Source organism: Triticum aestivum, chromosome 2A, assembly GCF_018294505.1.
Source record: "Triticum aestivum cultivar Chinese Spring chromosome 2A, IWGSC CS RefSeq v2.1, whole genome shotgun sequence".
NCBI classification, from domain to species: domain Eukaryota; kingdom Viridiplantae; phylum Streptophyta; class Magnoliopsida; order Poales; family Poaceae; genus Triticum; species Triticum aestivum.
Genome location: NC_057797.1, coordinates 591,011,527 through 591,037,870, shown reverse-complemented (window position 1 = coordinate 591,037,870; position 26,344 = coordinate 591,011,527). Strand labels below are relative to the sequence as shown.

Here is a 26,344-nt window from a genome sequence, read left to right as displayed (position 1 = left end):
GATGGATAGATGGCAAATATGGACACTCGATCCAAATGGCATATTGTAATCTAATTTCATTCGATTCTTCTAGTAGTTATTAATTCGGCGGTTTCGCTTTGCTCTATAATGGACGGGTCATCCTCCCGACCTTCGTACTAGTGCAAATACTATCTCGAACCACAACCACAGCAACACCACACCCCAATCCCTCCCCTTTGCCTTGCCAGCCACAAATCCACAAGCCATGGGCGCGCCATACCAACCAGACGGAACACGAGAAATGTTCATCCATGGCACAGCCACATAGGCATATACCGTTAAATCGCCCAGACGGAGACCACACCAACCAAACGCCACCCGATCTTCAAAGAAAAACGTACTAGCATCGAAGCAGAGATGCTCCTGGCTCGCGCCTCCCCGGCCTTCCTGCCCTCCACCTCCTCCTCCCCTACCCCATCGTCGCAGACGCTACCGCCGTCTGCGTCCTTCGGGAGGAGCCAGCGCACCGGTGGCAGCCTAACCGTGGCATCGCCGAACTGCACCGTTAGACGGCCCGTGATGGCGGGTGCGGCAGCGGCAGTCCCGGCGGCAAAGCTGGAGGACGCAGAGGCGCTTATCGACTCTGTCGAGACGTTCATATTCGACTGCGATGGTGAGAGATTGATCCATCGATCAAGGTCTAGTTACCAGTTTGCTGCAGCTTTTCCTGAATGAATTGGCTGCTCTCTTCTTCTTGTTGTTGTGGTGGTGGCGGCGCGTAGGGGTGATCTGGAAGGGCGACAAGCTGATCGACGGCGTGCCGGAGACACTCGACCTGCTCAGATCAAAGGTCTGCTGTGTGAACTGTAATGGCTCTGGTAGATTCGCAGATGGATCATCTTCTCAAACTTCCTATGGCTTCTTGCTGATTTCATCAAGCTGTTGCTGTGCTGCAGGGCAAGAGGCTGGTCTTCGTGACCAACAATTCGACGAAGTCGAGGAAGCAATACGGGAAGAAGTTTGAGACGCTCGGGCTCAGTGTCAACGAGGTAGTATCTATTCCTGCCATGAACTGCTGTGTCTGTCCGTCGATCAATTTCCTCTAGTGCAAAATCAACTTGACGAAGCATGGATGGTCGATGCGCAGGAAGAGATATTTGCTTCGTCCTTCGCAGCTGCTGCGTACCTGCAGTCCATCGATTTCCCTAAAGACAAGAAGGTACACATGAAAATGTGACTGCATTGCATTTGTACACATGATTTAGCACAAAAAAATCAAGCACAGAGTTAAGTATTTCTATGGTCCAGGTTTACGTGATTGGAGAGGAAGGGATTCTCAAGGAGCTGGAGCTGGCTGGCTTTCAGTACCTTGGTGGACCTGTATGTAACAAAGAGTGACTCCTTTCTCTGTGATATTCATGATTAGTTAACATAACTGCATTTTAGCATGTTAGCTTGTGGTTTAGCCAATGTTGCATGCTAATCAGCATCAACTGATTTGAGTGGATGAGACTTCCGAAAAGTTTACCCGACTTACATTATATTGCCGTGCTCGTGCAGACAGACGGTGACAAGAAGATTGAGCTGAAGCCTGGCTTCTACATGGAGCATGACAAAGATGTCAGTATGATCATTGTTCATGTTCTGATCTTGAGTTAAGAAGTGCCACCACTGCAGTAATAAAATTTGGATTTTCACAGGTTGGAGCAGTGGTAGTGGGATTTGATCGCTATTTTAACTACTACAAAGTTCAGTAAGTACTCCTCTCGCCTTCAAAGTAATGAACTTAGACGATGAAAATAAGGATGGATATAAATGATTCAATTAAGACTGCTAGGATTGTAGAAATTCAGATGTGCATTTGATTTCACACTGAAAATACACTCATTTGATTAAACACGTGCAGAAGCAAGACCACATGCTAGCTCTTTATAATCTACAAAATTTGGTATTGCCAATTCCACAATGTAAACTTATCACTAATTTACTTCTAAGGTACGGGACACTCTGCATACGTGAGAATCCTGGGTGCCTTTTCATTGCAACAAACAGGGACGCTGTCACCCATCTCACTGATGCCCAGGAGTGGGCAGGTTAGTCAGGCATTCCAACACTTTATATATACTACCAGCTAAAAAGAACTCTTTATGGATACTGCGGAAGGATACATACCACAGTCCCTTACTGAAATCATGAACATTTGCCTTGGCCCAGGTGGCGGGTCAATGGTCGGCGCTGTTCTTGGTTCAACCAAACAAGAACCGCTTGTCGTCGGGAAGCCGTCAACATTCATGATGGACTACCTGGCAAAGAAGTAAGAGGCTAACTGTCCCACCAGTGGTCCAGCTCCATGAATCCATTTCCAGAACTCTGCAAGGAAGAATGTGTGAAGCAAAAGCTGATGTCTAAGAATAGTTTTGAGATGTTTTACCTTTGTTCTTCTTTGGTGGCAGGTTTGGAATCACAACATCTCAGATATGCATGGTAGGTGACCGTTTGGATACTGACGTTCTATTTGGGCAAAATGGAGGCTGCAAAACTCTTCTGGTTCTTTCAGGTATCTTGATCATACCATTCACCCTGAACTCTAGTGCATGCTCTGCTGAATTTGCATCGGCACTAACCTTGGTCGGCTGCCTTCTGCAGGTGTGACTTCTGAGCAGATGCTTCAAAGCCCCGACAACAAAATCCAGCCAGATTTCTACACAAACCAAATTTCTGATTTTCTCACCCTTAAAACAGCAGCAGTATGAACAGAAATGTGAACGGACTGTTTTACCTGGGGAGGCCCATCACTTTTGTATAGCAACGAAGAGATCACAGGGATGGTTTTCTTTTTCACATCGATTTGTAATCGTGAGACAGATGTTTAAATGCAAGTATGTATATCATTAAATGCATATCAATTTGATGCTGCTGCCTACTTTTCCTTGGCTCAAGATTAACACACAGAAGATCTATGCCAAAATATGCCTGGTTAATCTCGAAATGTGAGCCTATAGAAGGCAAATATGATCCCAGAAGGAAAAATAAGTTGCATCACCAACTCTTATGTTGCTTATGAGAAAATATTCCAAAAGAGAAGCATTACTGTTTGTATATTACCTCTAACAATACTAGCAACAAAGTGTTTCACTCAGATCTTGTACCAAGCAGTCCAAGCTATCTTGCTGGGAATCAATAAATTACTAAAGCATGAACATCGAATTATGTGTATGCTCTGTATTTTTATGTGCAGAAGATCAAACACAAATGATCCGATCTGGTTCCCATGCTCTCTAAGCTCAAGCAAGAAGTGCACACAATAGCATACCATGAGAATTTCATTATATCAGTAAGAAGTAAGAACAAGAATGTACTGTACAGATGGTATGAAAGCTTCGCTCTAATGACAAAATTGCATGATGAAATCTATACAGTTTCAGTTGTACATTATTGTGGCTTTACTTTTCTGATTTCTTTAAGCTGCGCAACAATGTTAGCAAAGCTTCCTTCACATTTTGGCTCCTTGTTTGCCTCGTTTCCTCTGAAGTGACACGCAAGCTCTCAAGACCACGGCCCAGGGAGGCAATCATGGGAACAGAAGGTGCGGCCTCAGCAGCACACTCAATCCCATCTCCATGCTTCAGGAGGCCAGCACATGCAACCAAGCTAAAACTAAATGTTGCCCAAGGAGCTATTCGGAAAGGTCGGTTGTGCTTCTGCCTCTTTTGCATTATTTCGTAGAACGATGTCCGCATCGCCAACAAGCTAGTTCTCTCTACAGATGATATTACGGTGTGTGTCACCGCCCGAATCTTCTCTGCTGAAGCTGTGAACTGTAAAACAGATGACTTCGAACCAGCACTAACAACCCCATGAGAGAGGAGCTTGCTTAATACAACGCCGGCATGCCTTTGCAGCTGCATTAAGCCATACTTTAAGATCACTGGAGTTTTATAAGGAGCCAACTTAAGAATGGCAGATGCCTGGATGGTTTTCGACAAAGATGAAAAACCAAGAATTGCTGTTCCTCCCGCACCAACTGCGACCACAGGTTTCTCAGCTATCCAGCTCTTTTTATCAGTGCTGTCCGATGGCACCTCATTGTTATCACTCTCATTTTCGCTCTCATTTTTGTTGCCATAATGATTGAAGCAACTGCCAGCTAATTGTGTGATCTCCGAAGGAACAGGAGTGTTCCAGTGTCTCCTTATTCCAGCTAAGCAGCTGGCATCAACTACAGCCACCACAGAACCGAACTCCCTTAGTTGACTTCTGAGAGCTTGAACAAGAAGAATGTGGCACTTCTCCTCAGAAGGGAGCTCTGCAAAATCCAATTTCTCCAAACTATGATTATCCCTAGTATTAATGCGGCGTCTTCCTGCATTGTTTAAACATATTCTGAGAGCCTCTATTGCAATTCCAAATACATAGACATCAGATAACATTTCACTGCAAACTGGCTTCCCCTTGTGAACTTGAGTGAGCAACATCTGTGCAGAAGCCATAGCCTTCCCAATTGACGGAATTTGAACAAATATCTCATAAAGGTCAGAGAGCAGAGGGTAGACGGTCTGCGCAAAAAGTGGAGGCTCGTATCTGTCGGCCGGCTTACATTCTGACAGTCTGCACTCCGCAACAGCATAGGAAGAGATAGCTTGGGACAACAACAAGTTAGCAGTTGGAGCTAGCGACTTCATGAGCTGCCCTCCATAATCATCCACAAGGCATATCTTCCTGACATGGGAGCTTACTGCAGATGTGGCACTCTTAGGGAGCAAGCAGTTACTCTGTAACTGGAGACCAGATTTATCATCCATGGCACTCTGAGGAAGAGTGCAGCTAGTCTGCAATTGCGGAGCCGGATTATCGTCCGTACTATTTCCGTTGCTCGATCCACCCGCATTGCAATTCTTCTCATACGGAGAGCCGAGCAAGAGAAAATGCGACTCTGTCTCCTCCGCAGCTCTCTTGGCAGCCAATAGGTGGCCATAGAATCCAACCCCAAAAATCTCCCGGAGGACCTGGCAAGCGGCGGATTTCACATAGTGATCTTTGCTCTTCTTCTCGGTGATGCAACGCTTAATCACCTGTAGTGGCGACGCCGGCACGCCGCCCGCTCCGCCTTCAGCCAGGCACTGCTCCTCGATCAAAACGTCCTCGACCTCTGTGTGCGCGACCTGGGTGATCACGGCCCGGGGCCGCACCGCCCTGATCAGATGTCCGGCGTCCAAAGCGGACTGCTCGGAGAGGTTCTGCGCCGCGAGGATGTAGAGCAAGCCCTGCGTCTCGGGCTCCCGGATCGCGAACACGAACTGCTTCGTCTCCTCGGGCACGGAGAGGGTCCGCACCAGCCGCGCGGAGGCGCCCAGGTCGTCCTCCTTCAGGAGAGCCGAGAGCGGCCACAGGCTTTGAATGTACGAGAGCACCGCCGACGCCATGGCCGCCGCATCAGCGGTTGCTCCGCCGGCGACCTTCCGGGGGAGAGATGCTGCCTCCGATCGAACGGGGAGGGCTGACTTGCCCCCTTCTCCCCCTCTTATTCTTCCCCTCGGGGCCTGATTCGGGGGGCGAAGGGGTGCTCCTCGGCCGCTTCTGCCCCCGCCGAGACTCGCCGCCGGCGGTGGCGGTGGCGGCGGATGGTGGCGTAGGGCTACGGGAATTTGGGTGGCGTGCGTGCGGCTTGCCCTAGATTTCTTTCTGGAACTCCTTTTGCTTTTCTTTTTCTTCCGTTTTCTGCTACGAGTTGTCCATCTTTGCTCTGGGCGCGCCGGGTCCTTTCCAGACGCGCTTCTGCCTCGGTCGTTATCGGTCGGTCGACATGGGTTGAGGGTAGGACTAGCGTCGCATCTTCCCCCACTGTGAATACCAGGCAGGCCGAGCAAACATTCATTTTTTTTAACGGGGGAAGATTAACAGAAACAGAAATTCGTACAACAATATTTCATCGTAATACGATGTCTTATTTACTGGAGTATATCAATTTTTATAGTACAAATCACGTACACACCGGCCATCATAAAGAAAAAAGAAAAAATGTTTTTGTCACTCTAGTTTTTGCCCACTTTGCTTATGCCACTCTAGAATTTAACATTTCACTTTTGTCATTCTTAGCTTTTGACAATATATCAATTTTGCCATTCAGTGGCAAAAAAAATTTCAAAGTGGCAATTGTGATACATTGCAAAACTTAAGAGTGGCAAAAGTGAAATGAAAAATTATGGTTTTTGCCACTGAATGGCATTTGTGATGTATTGTCAAAAGTTAAGAGTGGCAAAGGTGAGATATCAAATTCTAGAGTGGCATAAGTAAAGTGGGCAAAAATTAAAATGGCAAAAACAAAATTTTCCCTAAAGAAAACATACACACCAACCTAATAAAACTGAACAAATAGTAAAACACTAGTCTTTGCACAAAGAAACATCATCCAAAAAGTAAAATTACAAACAAGACTGAAAAACCTCTAAGCTTGACACCATCGTCTGTCACTTTCCTCTGGCGCCACCACAACAATCACCATAGGAAAAAAATGTCGAATCACCTTCACACCCGAGTTTGACGTGGCTCCATCACTGATATGCAGGTTTGCGGACCTTCAAGGTGGCTCGCCAAAGGCCGTTACCATTGAACGAATCAGACCGGGACAACAACTCGAACACGCCATCGAACTCCAGATATGGCACCACCACACGATTAAGACGTCGGAGGAGGAAACCATACATGTCATCCACGTACCATGAACCCAGCATACGATCCATCATCTTTCAGATACCGCCGATGCAGATCACAATCTGCATCCGCTCCTGGACTACCTCCCAAGTTTCACGCCGGCACTGGAGTAGACATTGTCACAGCAGCGGACCCGAGGACACAGGTCCACCGCGAGGATGCAGCCGCCGCTACATACTTGCTTAAACATCTGGATTTTAGACCCATCCCCAACCAAAGAATAGATCGCCTCGTCAAAATAGGATATGAAGAAACTTTATTCAGCGCCGCTATCGCCGTCGCCAAAGCCAAGACGATGTACGATCTATAAAACTAAGCTACTTTGACCTAAAATTATCCACACGTGTGAATTTGGCGACCCCCTTACCAGCGACGACCGAGGTCATCGGCGAAGGGGAGCCGCCGGAGAACAGCACTGGAAGGCTGACTCTCTAATTGGCATATCTATCTACGACTTCCTTGTACAAAAACACGAGTTGATGATGTTGGGAAACGTAGTAATTTCAAATTTTCCTACGCACACACAGGATCATGGTGATGCATAGCAACGAGAGGGGAGAGTGTGTCTACGTACCCTCGTAGACCGAATGCGGAAGCGTTAGCACAACGCGGTTGATGTAGTCGTACGTCTTCACGATCCGACCGATCCAAGTACCGAACGCACGGCACCTCCGAGTTCAGCACACGTTCAGCTCGATGACGTCCCACAAACTCCGATCCAGCAGAGCTTCACGGGAGAGTTCCGTCAGTACGACAACGTGATGACGGTGATGATGATGCTACCTGTTGGAAATATGCTCTGGAGGCAATAATAAAATGGTTATTATTATATTTCCTTGTTCATGATAATTGTCTATTGTTCATGCTATAATTGTGTTATCCGAAAATCGTAATACATGTATGAATACATAGGCCACAACATGTCCCTAGTGAGCCTCTAGTTGACTAGTGATGTCTACTATACAACCTTCTTCTTGTAGACGTTGTTGGGCCTTCAAGTGCAGAGGTTTGTAGAACAATAGCAAATTTCCCTCAAGTGGATGACCTAAGGTTTATCAATCCGTAGGAGGCGTAGGATGAAGATGGTCTCTCTCAAGCAACCCTGCAACAAAATAACAAAGAGTCTCTTGTGTCCCCAACACACCCAATACAATGGTAAATTGTATAGGTGCACTAGTTCGGCGAAGAGATGGTGAAACAAGTGGTATATGGATGGTAGATAAAGGTATTTGTAATCTGAAATAATAAAAACAACAAGGTAGCAAGTGATAAAAGTTAGCGTAAATGGTATTGCAATGAAAGGAAACAAGGCCTAGGGTTCATACTTTCGCTAGTGCAAGTCCTCTCAACAATAATAACATAATTGGATCACATAACTATCCCTCAACATGCAATAAAGAGTCACTCCAAAGTCACTAATAGCGGAGAACGAACGAAGAGATTATGGTAGGGTACGAAACCACCTCAAAGTTATTCTTTCCAATCAATCCGTTGGGCTATTCCTATAAGTGTCACAAACAGCCCTAGAGTTCGTACTAGAATAACACCTTAAGACACAAATCAACCAAAACCCTAATGTCACCTAGATACTCCAATGTCACCTCAAGTATCCGTGGGTATGATTATACGATATGCATCACACAATCTCAGATTCATCTATTCAACCAACACAAAGGACCTCAAAGAGTTCCCCAAAGTTCTATCAGAGAATCATGACGAAAACGTGTGCCAACCCCTATGCATAGGTTCATGGGCGGAACCCGCAAGTTGATCACCAAACATACCTCAAGTGAATCACGTGATATCCCATTGTCACCACAGATACGCACGGCAAGACATACATCAAGTGTTCTCAAATCTTTAAAGACTCAATCCAATAAGATTACTTCAAAGGGGAAACTCAATTCATTACAAGAGAGAAGAGGGGGAGGAGAAACATAAGATCCAACTATAATAGCAAAGCTCGCGATACATCAAGATCGTGCCAAATCAAGAACACGAGAGAGAGATCAAACACATAGCTACTGGTACATACCCTCAGCCCCGAGGGAGAACTACTCCCTCCTCGTCATGGAGAGCACCGGGATGATGAAGATGGCCATCAGAGAAGGATTCCCCCTCCGGCAGGGTGCCGGAACGGGTCTAGATTGGTTTTCGGTGGCTACGGAGGCTTCTGGCGGCGGAAGTCCCGATCTAATCTCTGTCTCGGAAGTTTTAGGATACATGGGTATATATGAGTGCAGGGAGTACGTCAGGGGAGCCACGACGGCCCCACGAGGCAGGGGGCGCGCCCTAGGGGGTCGTGGCTTCCTCGTTCCTTCCTTGACGTGGGGTCCAAGTCCATCAGGTGGCTTTCATTCCAAAAATAACTTCTCTAGTTGATTTCGTTCCGTTTCGACTCCGTCTGATATTCCTTTTCTTCGAAACACTGAAATAGGCATAAAACAGCAAATCTGGGCTGGGCCTTCGGTTAATAGGTTAGTCGCAAAAATAATATAAAAGTGGATAATAAAGCCCAGTGTTGCCCAAAACAGTAGATAATATAGCATGGAGCAATCAAAAATTATAGATGCGTTGGAGACGTATCAAGCATCCCCAAGCTTAATTCCTGCTCGTCCTCGAGTAGGTAAATGATAAAAAGATAATTTTTGATGTGGAATACTAGTTGGCATAATTTCAATGTAATTCTTCTTACTTGTGATGTGAATATTCAGATCCGAAAGATTCAAGACAAAAGTTCATATTGACATAAAAATAATAATACTTCAAGCATACTAACTAAGCAATTATGTCTTCTCAAAATAACATGGCCAAAGAAATTTCATCCCTACAAAATCATATAGTTTAGTCATGCTCCATTTTCATCACACAAGAATGCTCTCATCATGCACAACCCCGATGACAAGCCAAGCAATTGTTTCGTACTTTAGTAATCTCAAACTCATAAACCTTCACGCAATATATGAGCGCGAGCCATGGATATAGCACTATGGGTGGAATAGAATATGATGATGGAGGTTATGTGGAGAAGACAAAAAGGAGAAAGTCTCACATCAACGAGGCTAATCAATGGGCTATGGAGACGCCCATCGATTGATGTTCATGCAAGGAGTAGGGATTGTCATGCAACGGATGCACTAGAGCTATAAATGTACGATAGCTCAACTAAAGAAACTAAGTGGGTGTACATCCAACTTGCTTGCTCACGAAGACCTAGGGCACTTGAGGAGGCCCATTGTTGAAATATACAAGCCAAGTTCTATAATGAAAATTCCCACTAGTATATGAAAGTAACAACATATGAGACTCTCTATATGAAGAACATGGTGCTACTTTGAAGCACAATATATGAGACTCGTTATATCATGGTGCTACTTTGAAGCACAAGTGTGGAAAAAAGGATAGTAGCATTGCCCCTTTTATTTATTTTTTATTTTTTATTTTTTATTTTTTTGGGCCTTCTCCTTTTTTATGGCCTTTCTCTTTTTTGGGGACAATGCTCTATTGAATGATGATCATCACACTTCTATTTATTTACAACTCAATGATTACAACTCGATACTAGAACAAAGTATGACTCTATATGGATGCCTCCGGCGGTGTACCGGGATATGCAATGAATCAAGAGTGACAAGTATGAAAAAATTATGAACGGTGGCTTTGCCACGAATACTATGTCAACTACATGATCATGCTAAGCAATATAACAATGATGAATGTGTCATGATAAACTGGATGGTGGAAAGTTGCATGGCAATATATCTCGGAATGGCTATGGAAATGCCATAATAGGTAGGTATGGTGGCTGTTTTGAGGAAGATATAAGGAGGTTTATGTGTGACAGAGCGCATCATATCACGGGGTTTGGATGCACCGGCGAAGTTTGCGCCAACTCTCGATGTGAGAAAGGGCAATGCACGGTACCGAAGAGGCTAGCAAGGATGGAAGGGTGAGAGTGCGTATAATCCATGGACTCAATATTAGTCATAAAGAACTCACATACTTATTGCAAAAATCTACAAGTCATCAAAAACCTCGGCACTACGCGCATGCTCCTAGGGGGATAGATTGGTAGGAAAAAACCATCGCTCGTCCCCGACCGCCACTCATAAGGAAGACAATCAAATAACACCTCATGTTTCAAATTTGTTACATAACGTTTACCATACGTGCATGCCACGGGACTTGCAAACTTGAACACAAGCACTTCTCAAATTCACAACTACTCAACTAGCACGACTTTGATATTATTACCTCCATATCTCAAAACAATCATCAAGCATCAAACTTCTCTTAGTATTCAAAACACTCATAAGAGAATTTTATTATTAATCTTGTATACCTAGCATATTAGGATTTTAAGCAAATTACCATGCTATTAAGACTCTCAAAATAATCTAAGTGAAGCATGAGAGTTCATCTATTTCTTCAAAATAAAACTACCATCATGCTCTAAAAGATATAAGTGAAGCACTAGAGCAAACAACAAACTACTCCGAAAGATATAAGTGAAGATCAATGAGTAGTCAAATAATTATGCAACTATGTGAAGACTATCCCATTTAATAATTTCAGATCTTGGTATTTTATTCAAACAGCAAGCAAAGAAAAATAAAATAAAAAGACGCTCCAAGCAAAACACATATCATGTGGCGAATAAAAATATAGCTCCAAGTAAAGTTACCGCTGAACGAAGACGAAAGAGGGGATGCCTTCCGGGGCATCCCCAAGCTTAGGCTCTTGGATATCCTTGAATATTACCTTGGGGTGCCTTGGGCATCCCCAAGCTTAGGCTCTTGCCACTCCTTATTCCATAGTCCATCGAATCCTTACCCAAACTTGAAAACTTCAGAACACAAAACTTAACAGAAAACTCGTAAGCTCCGTTAGTATAAGAAAATAAATTACCACTTAAAGGTACTGTAATGAACTCATTCTTTATTTATATTGGTGTTATATCTACTTTATTCCAACTTCTCTATGGTTTATAAACTATTTTACTAGCCATAGATTCATCAAAATAAGCAAACAACACAATGAAGACAGAATCTGTCAAAAACAGAACAGTCTGTAGTAATCTGGATCAAACGTATACTTCTGGAACTCATAAAATTCTCAAATAAATTTCTGGACCTGAGGAATTTATTTATTAATCATCCGCAAAAATAATTAACTAAATATCACTCTCCAAATAAAAATGGCAGCAATTCTCGTGAGTGCTAAAGTTTCTGTTTTTTACAGCATGATCAACAAGACTTTCTCCAAGTCTTCCCAAAGGTTCTACTTGGCACAAACACTAATTAAAAGCATAAAACCACATCTAAACAGAGGCTAGATGAATTATTTATTACTAAACAGGATCAAAAAGCAAGGAACAAAAATAAAGTTGGGTTGCCTCCCAACAAGCGCTATCGTTTAACGCCCCTAGCTAGGCATGATGATTTCAATGATGCTCACAAAAAGGATAAGAATTGGAATATAAAGAGAGCATCATGAAGAATATGACTAGCACATTTAAGTCTAACCCACTTTCTATGCATAGGGATTTTGTGAGCAAACAACTTGTGGGAACAATAATCAACTAGCATAGGAAGGTAAAACAAGCATAACTTCAAAACTTTAAGCACATAGTGAGGAAACTTGATATTATTGCAATTCCTACAAGCATATATTCCTACCTCATAATAATTTTCAGTAGAATCATGAATGAATTCAACAATATAACCAGCACCTAAAGCATTCTTTTCATGATCTACAAGCATAGAAAATTTACTACTCTCCACATAAGCAAAATTCTTCTCATTCGGGATAGTGGGAGTATCATAAGAGACTTGGATACTATAAATTGTTTCCACATTAAAAGAGTAATGTTCAGAAAAGGGGTAACCATAATCATGACAAGTTTCATAAATATAATCCTCACTACTTTTTATAGCATAAGTATCATCACAACAATTATCATAAGTAGGAGGCATGTTATTATCATTATAAATTTGCATATCAAAACTTGGGATACTAAAAATATCATCTTTATTAAACATAGCATCCCCAAGCTTGGGACAAACATTAATTGCAGCAAATATATTCTCAAATATGGCATCCTCATCAAACATAGCTTCCCCAAGCTTGGGCCTTTTCATATCATAAGCATAATCACTCTCATCATTAATAGTATGGATAGCACCAATAGTATAGCAATTATCATATTCTTCCAAGCAAGTGCCAAAAAGATTTTCAAGATCATAAGAAGTATCATTATATTCCACAATTATATTTTCATGAGGCACAATAGTAATAGGAGCAGCATTATTTGAGAGAGATATCTTTTTACCTCTCTTCCTTTTTCTTTTCTTCTTCTTCACCACATCATGTGTGGGTTCAATATCTTTTTGGAGCTCCTTATTAATGAGATTGGTTGAATAGGAGGCTCCTCCTCGTTACCTGATTCATCATAAGAAATAATAGGAGGATATTGGGAAGTCTCTTCTCTTTCATTAGTATTCTCTTCATCTTCTATTTGTTTTCTTTTCTTTATGTAATTGGCAATATAAGGATTTTCAATGCAATTCACCGCACAATACATATAAATTTCCTCTAGGTCAAAATGAAGAACTTTATCAAGATTAAACTTTGGAATACCCTCAGTTATAAGTTTCATTTCCTCATACCCCATAAGAAGACTAAGCTCTTTATGATGCTCAAGGGTAATCAAATTATCACAATTTTTGGATACGATTCGGTCATGAAACAATTTGCATTGGAGATTTAAATGACCATGTTCATTGCAAAGCTCACAAGGGGCACGAAAAATATTGAATCTTTCAGCACATTCATCTAGCTCTTCTTGCAACAATTTAGTTTCTAAGTACTTATGCTTCTTGCAATATCTATCTTCTCTATTTGGTGTGCACTTACAAACCCAATGCACTCCACAAAAATTGACATGTTTATAGGAGACATTTTCATCATAACTAGCGCAATCATCATTAGTGTCATGGATATTCAAAGAATTCGTACTAACAACATTGCAATCATGCTCATCATTCAAATATTTAGTGCCAAACATTTTATAGATTTCTTCTTCTAGCACTTGAGCACAATTATCCTTTCCATCATACTCACGAAAGATATTAAAAAGGTGAAGCGTATGAGACAAACTCAATTCCATATTTTTTGTAATTTTCCTTTATAAACTAAACTGGTCATAAAACAAGAAACTAAAAGACTCGATTGCAAGATCTAAAGATATACCTTCAAGCACTCACCTCCCGGGCAACGGAGCCAGAAAAGAGCTTGATGTCTACTACACAACCTTCTTCTTGTAGACGTTGTTGGGCCTCCAAGTGCAGAGGTTTGTAGGACAGTAGCAAATTTCCCTCAAGTGGATGACCTAAGGTTTATCAATCCGTAGGAGGCGTAGGATGAAGATGGTCTCTCTCAAGCAACCCTGCAACAAAATAACAAAGAGTCTCTTGTGTCCCCAACACACCCAATACAATGGTAAATTGTATAGGTGCACTAGTTCGGTGAAGAGATGGTGAAACAAGTGGTATATGGATGGTAGATAAAGGTATTTGTAATATGAAATAATAAAAACAGCAAGGTAGCAAGTGATAAAAGTTAGCGTAAACGGTATTGCAATGATAGGAAACAAGGCCTAGGGTTCATACTTTCGCTAGTGCAAGTCCTCTCAACAATAATAACATAATTGGATCACATAACTATCCCTCAACATGCAACAAAGAGTCACTCCAAAGTCACTAATAGCGGAGAACGAACGAAGAGATTATGGTAGGGTACGAAACCACCTCAAAGTTATTCTTTCCAATCAATCCGTTGGGCTATTCCTATAAGTGTCACAAACAGCCCTAGAGTTCGTACTAGAATGACACCTTAAGACACAAATCAACCAAAACCCTAATGTCACCTAGATACTCCAATGTCGCCTCAAGTATCCGTGGGTATGATTATACGATATGCATCACACAATCTCAGATTCATCTATTCAACCAACACAAAGGACCTCAAAGAGTGCCCCAAAGTTCTACCGGAGAATCATGACGAAAATGTGTGCCAACCCCTATGCATAGGTTCATGGGCGGAACCCGCAAGTTGATCACCAAAACATACATCAAGTGAATCACGTGATATCCCATTGTCACCACAGATACGCACGGCAAGACATACATCAAGTGTTCTCAAATCTTTAAAGACTCAATCCGATAAGATTACTTCAAAGGGGAAACTCAATTCATTACAAGAGAGAAGAGGGGGAGGATAAACATAAGATCCAACTATAATAGCAAAGCTCACGATACATCAAGATCGTGCCAAATCAAGAACACGAGAGAGAGAGAGATCAAACACATAGCTACTGGTACATACCCTCAGCCCCGAGGGAGAAATACTCCCTCCTCGTCATAGAGAGCACCGGGATGATGAAGATGGCCACCGGAGAAGGATTCCCCCTCCGGCAGGGTGCCGGAACGGGTCTAGATTGGTTTTCGGTGGCTACAGAGGCTTCTGGCGGCGGAAGTCCAGATCTAATCTCTGTCTCGGAAGTTTTAGGATACGTGGGTATATATGAGTGTAGGGAGTACGTCAAGGGAGCCACAACGGCCCCATGAGGCAGGGGGCGCACCCTAGGGGGGTGGGTGCGCCCCCCACCCTCGTGGCTTCCTCGTTCCTTCCTTGACTTGGGGTCCAAGTCCATCGGGTGGCTTTCGTTCCAAAAATAACTTCTCTAGTTGATTTCGTTCCGTTTTGACTCCGTCTGATATTCCTTTTCTTCGAAACACTGAAATAGGCATAAAACAGCAAATCTGGGCTGGGCCTCCGGTTAATAGGTTAGTCCCAAAAATAATATAAAAGTGGATAATAAAGCCCAATATTGCCCAAAACAGTAGATAATATAGGATGGAGCAATCAAAAATTATAGATACGTTGGAGACGTATCAACTAGCTCGTTGATCAATAGATGGTTACGGTTTCCTAACCATGGACATTGGATGTCATTGATGACGGGATCACATCATTAGGAGAATGATGTGATGGACAAGACCCAATCCTAAGCATAGCACAAGATCATGTAGTTCGTCTGCTAAAGCTTTTCTAATGTCAAGTATCTTTTTCCCTTAGACCATGAGATTGTGCAACTCTCGGATACCGTAGGAGAACTTTGGGTGTGCCAAACGTCACAACGTAACTGGGTGGCTGTAAAGGTACATTGCGGGTATCCCCGAAAGTATCTGTTGGGTTGGCACGAATCGAGACTGGGATTTGTCACTCTGTATGACGGAGAGGTATCTCTAGGCCCACTCGGTAGGACATCATCATAATGAGCTCAGTGTGATCAAGGAGTTGATCATGGGATGATGTGTTACGGAACGAGTAAAGAGATTTGCCGTAACGAGATTGAACAAGGTATTGGTATACCGACGATCGAATCTCGGGCAAGTGGTATACCGGTAGACAAAGGGAATCGTATACGGGATTGATTGAATCCTTGACATCGTGGTTCATCCGATGAGATCATCGTGGAGCATGTGGGAGCCAACATGGGTATCCAGATCCCGTTGTTTGGCTATTGGCCGAAGAGATGTCTCAGTCATGTCTGCATGCCTCCCGAACCCGTAGGGTCTGCACACTTAAGGTTCGATGACGCTAGGGTTATAGGGAATAGATGTACGTGGTTACCGAATGTTGTTCGGAGTCCCGGATGAGATCCCGAATGTCAAGAGGAGTTCTGGAATGGTCCGGAGGTAAAGATTTATGAAAGAACATGCGGTGCCCCCATGTTTGGTTTTGGTAATTGATGACAATCTCTATGGACTAATGGTTGCCTTGAGTTATATTTGAAGGTTTTGTCCATAGGCTTTTCTTGGAGTACATGTGTTGGTTTCAAGGAGAGTTTATGTCGACCAAGGTGTTATTCAAAGAATTATCCAAAGATTGGTCATGTGAGAGTTGAGCTTATTGCAAGCATGTCTTGAAGAAGAAGATTGTGTGATCATTCATGTCTACCTTCAAGACATCATTCAAATGAAGAGAATTGGAAAGGTTCAAGGATGATCAAGACTAAGTCAAGACTGAATCAAGTTGATCAACTCACAAAGCGCAGAAGATGTACCGAGAGGGATCAAGTGATCCCATGGTATGGTAAGAATTGTCAATTACGCTTTGTGTACTAACCCATGGTCTTCGTGAGAGTTCTTTGTGGGGTTAGGTTGCGGTGTGCAAGTTCAAGTGGAGCATCACGAAGAGATCAAATGCTTGAAGCTTGCCGTCCTTTGTGGTGATAATGGACTTGTGAAGATGTGCGGAAGAGTGGCTTACCCATAGTGGAGTATGGGGGAGCAATCAACTAGTCTTCATCGAGTCAACACAATCAAGAAAGGTGGTCCAACTTGAGGGAGTCAAGATTGTCATCATCTAGCTCAAGTGGACCATGTGCAAGGCAAAGGTTTGCCCTTGATAGGTTTTCTATTTTACCGGTCTCATGATGGTAGTTGGGAGACTGGGTTATAGGATCGATTGTCGTACTATCAAGGGGGGCTCTCGATGAGTAGCTTGATCGTATCGTTCGTAGAGAGCTCAAACCGTTGCATCCTTGCATCATCTTTCTTGGTTCTTGTTTGGTTCTCTTTGTGAGTCTTAGAGCTTATGGTCATCTTGATGACAAGCTCGAGTTCATCGAAAATGGAGTTCACATGCATCTTCTATGATGTTTTCGATGTTGGAGGTTTTGCCGGTTCTTCTTGGTTGTAGGTTTCACTCCCCTATTTGTTGGCTGTTTTGATGCTACTCGTCGTCTTGTTTCCAACAAGCTTGAGTTTGCTCAATTCGGAGCTCATATGCAGAAGTTATGGCAGTTCTGGTTTTCTTGAGAGTGGTTTTTGTTTGGTCCCAGCGGTAGTACCGTGTGCCCCAGCAGTAGTACCGCTTGGAGCTCTCAGCCGTTGTACCGCTGCTTCCGGGCGGTGGTACCGCCAAGTTGCTCAGCAAAGACTTGGGCGGTTGTTCCGGCCAGGCACCGCCCAAGTACCGGTCAGGCCTCTGTTTTGATGCGGTACTCGGGCGGTGGTGGCCCGGTTGGTCCGGTCGTACCGGTACCACCGGTGTCCAGAGCGGTTCGACTGCTCAGGACTTAGCCGCCCGAGCGCTCAAGGCCATGCGGTTGCACCGGCCTGGTACCGCTCGACTACCGCACTCAGGGGTGACTCCCTTCTGTTCCTATGCGGTGGTTGAGCGGTGGCTGGGCGGTTGGTCCGGTTGTTCTTCTCAACCGGTGCTACCGCCTGGTCGCCCGGTTGTACCGCCTGGTAGGGTTCTGCACGTATACTGTGAGTCCCGGTTGTACCGGGACCAGGAGTGGTAGTACCGCTCGTGTGCGGGCTGAGCACATAACGGTTGGATTTTCCCCTCCTATAAAAGGGGGTCTTCTTCCCCATTGAACCTAACCCTTTTGAGCTCGTGTTCTTCCCCCTTTGTTGACCTTCTTTGAGCTTGCTAACTCTCATTCCCTCCATGGATTCTTGCTAGTTTTTGAGGGAAAAGAGAGAGGAGATCTAGATCCACATTTCCACCAATCACTTTCTCCTCTATGTGAGGGGAACCCCTTGGATCTAGATCTTGGAGTTCTTGGTGTTCTCCTTCTTGTTCTTCCTCTCATTTTCCTCCCTAGCATTAGTTGCTCCGATGGGATTTGAGAGAGAAGGACTTGGGCACTCCATGTGCCCTTGCCATTGCATTTGGTGCATCGGTTTGAGTTCTCCACGGTGATACGTGGAAGTGAAGTTTGAGAAGCTTATTACTCTTGGGTGTTTGGGCACCCTAGAGCTTGTTCCTCTTGGGTGCCTTGGCGCCCTAGATGGTTGGTGTTGTTCGAAGCTCAGTCATTGTGGTGTAAAGCTCCGGGCAAGCGTCGGGGTCTCTAATTAGGTTGTGGAGATCGCCCCGAGCAATTTGACGGGTACCGGTGACCGCCCCCAAGGGTTGCCAAAGTGTACGGGTTCGGTGACCGCCCCCAAGGGTTGCCATTTGTACGGGTTCGGTGACCGCCCTCAAGGGTCCCTTAGTGGAATCACGACATCTTGCATTGTGCGAGGGCGTGAGGAGATTACGGTGGCCCTAGTGGCTTCTTGGGGAGCATTGTGCCTCCACACCGCTCCAAACGGAGATTAGCATCCGCAAGGGTGTGAACTTCGGGATACATCATCGTCTCTGCGTGCCTCGGTTATCTCTTACCCGAGCTCTTTACTTATGCACTTTACTTTGTGATAGCCATATTGTTTCTTGTCATATATCTTGCTATCACATAGTTGCTTATCTTGCTTAGCATAAGTTGTTGGTGCACATAGGTGAGCCTAGTTGTTTTAGGTTTTGTGCTTGACAAATTAACCGCTAGGTTTATTCCGCATTTGTTCAAGCCTAAATCGTAATTATTTTAAAACGCCTATTCACCCCCCCTCTAGGTGACATCCACGATCTTTCAATTTATATATGGGAAGTCCAGTTTCAGTCACCGGAAAAGTTTCGGGGTTTATCGGTATTGTATCGGGACCACCGAAGGGGTTCCGGGGGTCCACCGGGAGGGTCCAGCTGCCCCGAAGGGCCTAATGGGCTGTAGTTGGGTGAGAACCAGCCCCTTAGTGGGCTGGTGCGCCCCCCATGGGCCCAAGGCGCCTAGGGTTGGAAACCCTAGGGGGGTCGCTGATGAAGCTATGTACATAGGGTAGGGTCATAGACCTGACCTAGACATCCTCCCCTAGGACATCACCCTAAAGCCAGGATCATTCAAAGGGTACCGTCATCCACTCGACTGGAGACGTTCCACTCGGAAGAATCAATGTCACTCGACCATCGCAGAAGTCACTCGACGGACAGAAGAGCTAAATCCACTCTGCATGAACAACGGTCGGGCATTTACTTATAGGCTTAATTGTCATTTATAGCACTTTAGTTTGGGCGTTACCAGTAACGTTCTCTCTTCAATGTACCTTAAACCCTCTGTGACGTGGGCTGGCTGGGGTCCTGGCGCACTCTATATAAGCCACCCCCCTCCACAGGCACAAGGGTTCGCACCCCCGGTAACTCACACGCATAATATCCAGTCGACCGCCTCCGGGCTCCGAGACGTAGGGCTGTTACTTCCTCCGAAGGGCCTGAACTCGTAAAACTGGCGTGTACAACTCCTCCATAGCTAGGATCTTGCCTCTACATCCCTACCCCCCATTCTACTGTCAGACTTAGAACCATGATAGTTGGCGCCCACCGTGGGGCAGGTGTCTTAGCGACTTGTGGGAGAAGTTGCAATTTTTCCAATCCCCATCAACATGGTTTCACGCGGAGGTTTGGCCGAGGGCCGCGAGATCCAACTCGGCGCGCTCGTATTCGTAGCCGACGACTCCGCTTGGCTCCAAGAAGCACCACTCGACGTCGAGGCTCTCCCCGTCCGCGGGGCGACGCACTTTCGCGCGTGCGTCCGTGGCGTCCTGCTACGGCAGCCGTCGACTCAGTATAGGTGGGCTCCTGTGTTGACCTCACTCCCTGCAGCCTGCCGGAGCAAACGTTCCGGTTGATCGAGGCTTCAGCGGTGGGTGAGGCATACGGTGGCTCGCCAGTCGGCCACCCCCAGGTCGCAACAATCGAGCCGGACGAAACTCTCTACGGCCTGTTCGACTGGCTCCGTAGAGGCTGCATCCGAGTGCGACAGCAGCGACCCCACGGCGGAAGTTTTCATGGTCAATGGACCACACAGTCCTCCTGGCTTCACCCGTGAAGACGGAGGCGATGGGGGCAGCGATCCGTCGCGTGTTCATGAAGAGTACCGCCCCGAACCCCTCTCTTCGCAGTGGAGGGAAGAACTTCGCCGCCAGAACATGGATGTGCTTCACACTCCTATCGTTGGAGAAACCCCTGAGGCCCAGGCCTTGGAGGAGGCGCGCCTGGCCAACTTAGCTGAACGCACTCGACTTGAGAACCTCCAGCGCGCACTCGACGAGCGTGCTCGGCAGCGTATCCCCGAGTCCAGTCGACGTCAACCTTTTCCGCATCCGACTCAGGTATACCGAACTCTGATCCAGAATCTCGCAGCTGCGGCCCGAATAGCGGAGTCAAATCAACCTTCCCAGTCAGAAGCTGGTCGAGGTTTGGTGCAGATCCGGGCTTTGCTCCGAGCAGCGGGTGAGCAGAATACAACAGTATCTCAGTCGCGGAATAGGATCCATAGCAGATCCGTGGTTGCAGACATAGTCCAGTCGGCTCACAGCCCGAGATCGCCCCCGAGGCGTGAGGGACGTGGGGACATGCGAGATCAGTACAGAAACCGTGAGCAGTATGATCACCGACTCGATCACGATGATCATCGTCGAGTGCCCACGCCTCCCCCAAGGAGTGGGTCATATGTGCCTCGGAGCATGATGACAGACGTCCTTACAATGGTGGATGAAGGATTCTAGATGACCCTAGAGAACCGGGCTTTGATGCGAGATCTATTCTTGTTCAGGGTCTGGTTGACAGAAACATGGCTCATAGAGAAGGCCACGATAGAGATTTTCCAACCAACAGCAGAGTGCATGTCTCAGGTCCAGAGTGCTTCAGCGGAGCCATCAGGGCTGCGGTGATTCCTCCCAACTTCAGGTTGGCGACTGGGGTCAGTAAGTTCACTGGTGAGTCCAAGCCTGACACTTGGCTTGAGGATTACCGAGTGGCTGTACAGATTGGTGGTGGCAACGATGAAGTTGCCATGAAGCATCTCCCTTTGATGTTAGAGGGCTCGACCAGAGCGTGGCTGAATCAGTTAGAGCCTGGTAGTATTTATACTTGGGAAGATCTTGCCCGGGTATTTGTCAGAACATTTGAAGGTACTTGCAAACGGCCAGCAGGGCTGACAGAATTACAGTGTTGCGTTCAGAAACTGAATGAAACTCTGAGAGATTATATCCAGAGGTGGATCACATTACACCATACAGTGGAGAATGTGTCAGATCACCAAGCAATTTGTGCCTTCAAAGAAGGCGTTAAGTATCGGGAATTGAATCTGAAATTCGGTCGGACAGGAGATATGACTCTGACTCGGATGATGGAGATTGCCACCAAATACGCCAATGGTGAAGAGGAAGACCGACTCCGGAGTGGCAAGCACAAAACAGTCGCCCACGAAACCGGAGGAGGGAACTCCGGTCGGAAGCAGAAGCGCAAAGCTGAGCCAGCTGCTCCTGGAGAAGCCTTAGTTGTGACTCAAGGAAAGTTCAAAGGGAAACCCTAAGGACCGTGGAACCCCAAGAAAGTAAAAGATCAAGATGGAAATGATGTGCTAGATTTACCATGCCACATTCACACTAAGAAAGATGAAGATGGTAATTTCATTTACCCGAAGCATACCGCTCGACAATGTCGACTCCTAATCCAGCAATTCCGAGAGAAACAACCCAAGGAAAAGGAGAAGGAAACGGACAAAGTTGAGGATGAGGAAGAGGACGATGATGGTTACCCCCACGTCAATTCCACTCTAATGATTTTCGCTGATGTTGAGAGTAAGAGTCGACTGAAAGTCATCAACATAGAGGTGAATATGGTCGCTCCGGTGACACCCAGTTATTTGAAATGGTCTCAGACTACCATTACATTCGACCAGTCCGACCACCCAGCGCACATAGCCACCCCTGGGAGGCAAGCGCTGGTGGTTGACCCAGTAGTCGAAGGCACTCGATTGACTAAGGTTCTGATGGACGGTGATAGTGGTCTGAATATACTGTATGCAGAAACGTTGAAAGGAATGGGCATTCCGATGTCTAGACTCAATGAAAGCAATATGAGTTTCCATGGAGTTATTCCTGGCAAGAAGGCTGCGTCACTCGGCCAGATCGCCCTTGATGTAGTTTTCGGTGATCCAAGAATTACCGCAAAGAAAAGTTGACATTTAAAGTCATAGACTTCCAGAGTGCTTATCATGCTATTCTGGGCAGGCCAGCTTATGCACGTTTTATGGCTCGACCATGTTACGTGTACCTCAAATTGAAGATGCCTGGTCCTAAAGGGGTGATCACTATCACTGGCAATCGAAAGAAGGCAGAAGAGTGCTTCTAGAAGGGCTCAAAGATCGCCGATGCACAGATGGCAGTAGTGGAATTGCAAGAGTATCAAAAAAATGCTGATCCGAGTGATTTGTTGTGAGCTAAGAAGCCCACCACAGATTCAACATTCCAATCGTCTGGTGAAACAAAGACGGTTCACATTCACCCCACGGATCCCAATGCTGCTCCGACTCACATTCCAGCAACACTCGACTCCAAATAGGAAGAAGCGCTCATCTAGTTCCTCCATGAGAACTGGGACATCTTTGCATGGAAACCTTCTGACATGCCAGGTGTTCCCAGGGGACTGGCTGAGCATTGTTTGCGAGTTGACCCAAAAGTAAAACTAGTAAAAGAACATCTTCGACGGTCCGCCGTACAGAAGAGAAAGGCAATCGGTGAAGAAGTGGCTCGGCTTCTAGCAGCTGAGTTTATCCGAGAGATTTATCACTCCGAGTGGTTAGCTAATGTTGCCATGGTCCCAAAGAAGGACGACTCACTTCGCATGTGCATTGACTTCAAACATATCAATCGGGCCTGCCCGAAAGATCACTTTCCTCTCCCTCGCATCGACCAAATAGTCGACTCGACTGCGGGGTGTGAGCGTTTGTCCTTTTTGGACACTTATTCTGGGTATCATCAGATCCGTCTGTATGGACTCGATGACATAAAAACAGCTTTCATCACCCCATTTGGGTGCTTCTGTTATGTCGCTATGCCATTCGGCTTGAAGAACGCTGGAGCCACATTCATGCGGATGATTCAGAAGTGTTTACTCACTCAGATCAGTTGGAATGTGGAAGCATACATGGATGACATTGTGGTCAAGTCACATAAAGGTTCCGACCTGCTGGTTGACCTTGCTGAAACCTTTGCCAACCTCAGAAGGTATGATATCAAGCTTAATCCATCAAAGTGCACGTTTGGAGTTCCAGGCGGAAAATTACTCGGTTTTCTCGTTTCCGAACGAGGGATCGACGCTAACCCAGAGAAAGTGGGTGCCATACTCCGGATGAAACGCCCTGTGCGTGTGCATGATGTCCAGAAGCTTACTGGTTGTTTGGCCGCCCTAAGTCGATTCATTTCTCGCCTCGGTGAAAAGGCACTGCCTCTTTACCGACTGATGAAGAAGTCAGATAAGTTCGAGTGGACTCCTGAAGCTGATGCAGCATTTGCAGAGCTTAAAGCCCTGCTTTCCACCCAGCCGGTGCTTGCTGCTCCAATCAGCAAAGAGCCTTTACTGCTTTACATTGCAGCCACTGGACAAGTCGTCAGTACAGTACTTACGGTCGAGCGGGAAGAAGAAGGAAAAGCTTACAAAGTTCAGCGCCCAGTATACTATGTTTCTGAAGTTTTGACTCCATCAAAGCAAAGATATCCACATTATCAGAAGCTTGTTTATGGGATTTATATGACCACGAAGAAGGTTGCACATTACTTCTCTGACCACTCCATTACAGTCGTCAGCGACGCTCCATTATCAGAGATTCTGAACAACAGAGATGCAACTGGTCGAGTGGCAAAGTGGGCGATTGAACTCCTTCCCTTAGATATCAAGTTCGAGGCAAAGAAAGCTATCAAGTCCCAAGCAATAGCGGATTTCCTCGCCGAGTCGATCGAACAGCAACTGCCGACTCAAGTTCACTCGGAGCACTGGACCATGTTCTTTGATGGTTCCAAGATGCTAAATGGTTCCGGTGCTGGGGTGGTGCTGATATCCCCCCGAGGAGACAAGCTTAGATATGTCCTCCAGATTCACTTTGATTCCTCCAATAATGAAGCAGAATATGAAGCACTCTTGTATGGGTTACGTATGGCCATCTCACTCGGCATCCGTCGCCTCATGGTCTATGGCGACTCAGATTTGGTAGTCAATCAAGTGATGAAGTAGTGGGACGTCAGAAGCCCAGCCATGACTGGCTACTGCAACACGGTGAGGAAGTTGGAGAAGAAGTTCGAGGGGTTAGAGCTCCATCACATACCCCGACTGAAAAATCAAGCAGCCGATGATTTAGCAAAGATAGGCTCCAAGAGAGAAGCCATTCCCAGTAATGTGTTCCTGGAACATATTCATGCACCTTCAGTTCAAGAAGATCCTTTCACTGAAGAGCTTCCACAACCAAAGAGTGCCACAAATCCGACTGAAGTCGAGATTCCAGCCGTGGTCGACCTAATCATGGATATTTTGGTTATTACTCCCGACTGGACTGTGCCGTACATTGTGTATATCCTTAGGAAAGAACTCCCAGAGGATGAAGAAGAGGCTTGACAAATCGTCCGTCGATCCAAAGCCTTTACTGTGATAAGAGGACAGATGTTCAGGGAAAGTATAACCGGAGTCAGCCAGAAATGCATAACCCCGGAAGAAGGTCTAGCAATCCTCAACGACATCCACTCGGGGACCTGTGGCCATCATGCGTCCTCTAGGACCATCGTGGCTAAAGCGTACCGAGCTGGATTTTATTGGCCACGAGCAAATGAAATGGCGAAAGATATAGTCGACAGATGTGAAGGCTGCCAGTTTTACTCCAATATGTCCCACAAACCTGCATCAGCCCTAAAGACCATTCCACTCGTCTGGCCCTTTGCTGTTTGGGGATTAGATATGGTTGGACCGCTGAGGACTGGTAGGAGCGGCTTCACTCACGTGCTTGTAGCAGTCGACAAGTTTACCAAGTGGATTGAAGCCAAGCCTGTCAAGAATCTGGAAGCTAGTACTACCGTCAGGTTCATCAGAGAATTGACGTTCAGATATGGATTTCCACACAACATCATCACTGACAATGGATCAAACTTCGATTCAGATGAGTTCAGAGCCTTCTACGCCTCCCAAGGCACGCGAGTCGACTATGCTTCAGTCGCCCATCCCCAATCGAATGGACAAGCAGAGAGAGCAAATGGCCTGATTCTCAAAGGATTGAAACCCCGACTGATACGAGACCTCAAGCCTGCAGCAGACACCTGGGTTGATGAACTTCCATCAGTTCTTTGGGGATTGAGGACAACTCCCAATCGGTTGACTGGTCGAACTCCATTCTTCTTGGTCTATGGAGCTGAAGCTGTTCTACCGAGTGACTTGCTTCATAATGCACCACGAGTCGAGCTCTTCTCTGAAGAGGAATCAGAGCAAGCTCGGCAGGACGCAGTCGACCTCCTAGAGGAGGAAAGAGAGATGGCCTTGATCCGGTCGACCATTTATCAGCAAGACTTGCGTCGATTCCACGCCAGAAATGTGAAAGGTCGAGCCTTTCAAGAGGGAGATTTGGTTGTTCGAGTGGATCAGCAGAAACCACACAAGCTCGCTCCTGCTTGGGAAGGCCCCTTCATTGTCACCAGAGTGCTCCACAACGGGGCATACCACCTTTACAATGTCGAGCATAAGAAGGACGAGCCACGGGCTTGGAATGCGGAGTTGCTCCGCCCCCTTTACACTTAAGTACCCATTCAAATAAAATGTAATAAGAAGTACCTTTGTAATTTGCTTATCAAAGACAAGAACTTTACAGTCCTCTTAGACGATTGTTGTTGCTTTTATTTGCGTCTGAAATCCCCCAGTGGGTGACTTAGCTACGAATCCGTTTCGCCTAAGTTTAAAA

The 26,344-nt window shown here is 45.7% G+C and overlaps 2 protein-coding genes across 2 annotated transcripts; one reads left to right on the top strand and one right to left on the bottom strand.

The window, feature by feature from the left end:
* The first annotated feature begins 205 nt into the window (after positions 1 to 205).
* On the top strand, positions 206 to 2,878 carry LOC123189614 (phosphoglycolate phosphatase 1A, chloroplastic). Its single transcript, XM_044602068.1, has 11 exons — positions 206 to 634; positions 744 to 811; positions 918 to 1,010; positions 1,109 to 1,180; positions 1,270 to 1,341; positions 1,522 to 1,581; positions 1,662 to 1,714; positions 1,957 to 2,054; positions 2,176 to 2,275; positions 2,415 to 2,518; positions 2,608 to 2,878. The coding sequence occupies exons 1-11, from the start codon at positions 379 to 381 to the stop codon at positions 2,712 to 2,714; spliced, it is 1,083 nt and encodes a 360-aa protein (XP_044458003.1). The 5' UTR covers positions 206 to 378; the 3' UTR covers positions 2,715 to 2,878.
* Positions 2,605 to 5,707, bottom strand: LOC123189613 (uncharacterized). The gene has a single exon (XM_044602067.1). It carries the CDS (start codon positions 5,382 to 5,384, stop codon positions 3,405 to 3,407), a length of 1,980 nt encoding a protein of 659 aa, XP_044458002.1. The 5' UTR covers positions 5,385 to 5,707; the 3' UTR covers positions 2,605 to 3,404.
* Positions 5,708 to 26,344: the final 20,637 nt, after the last annotated feature.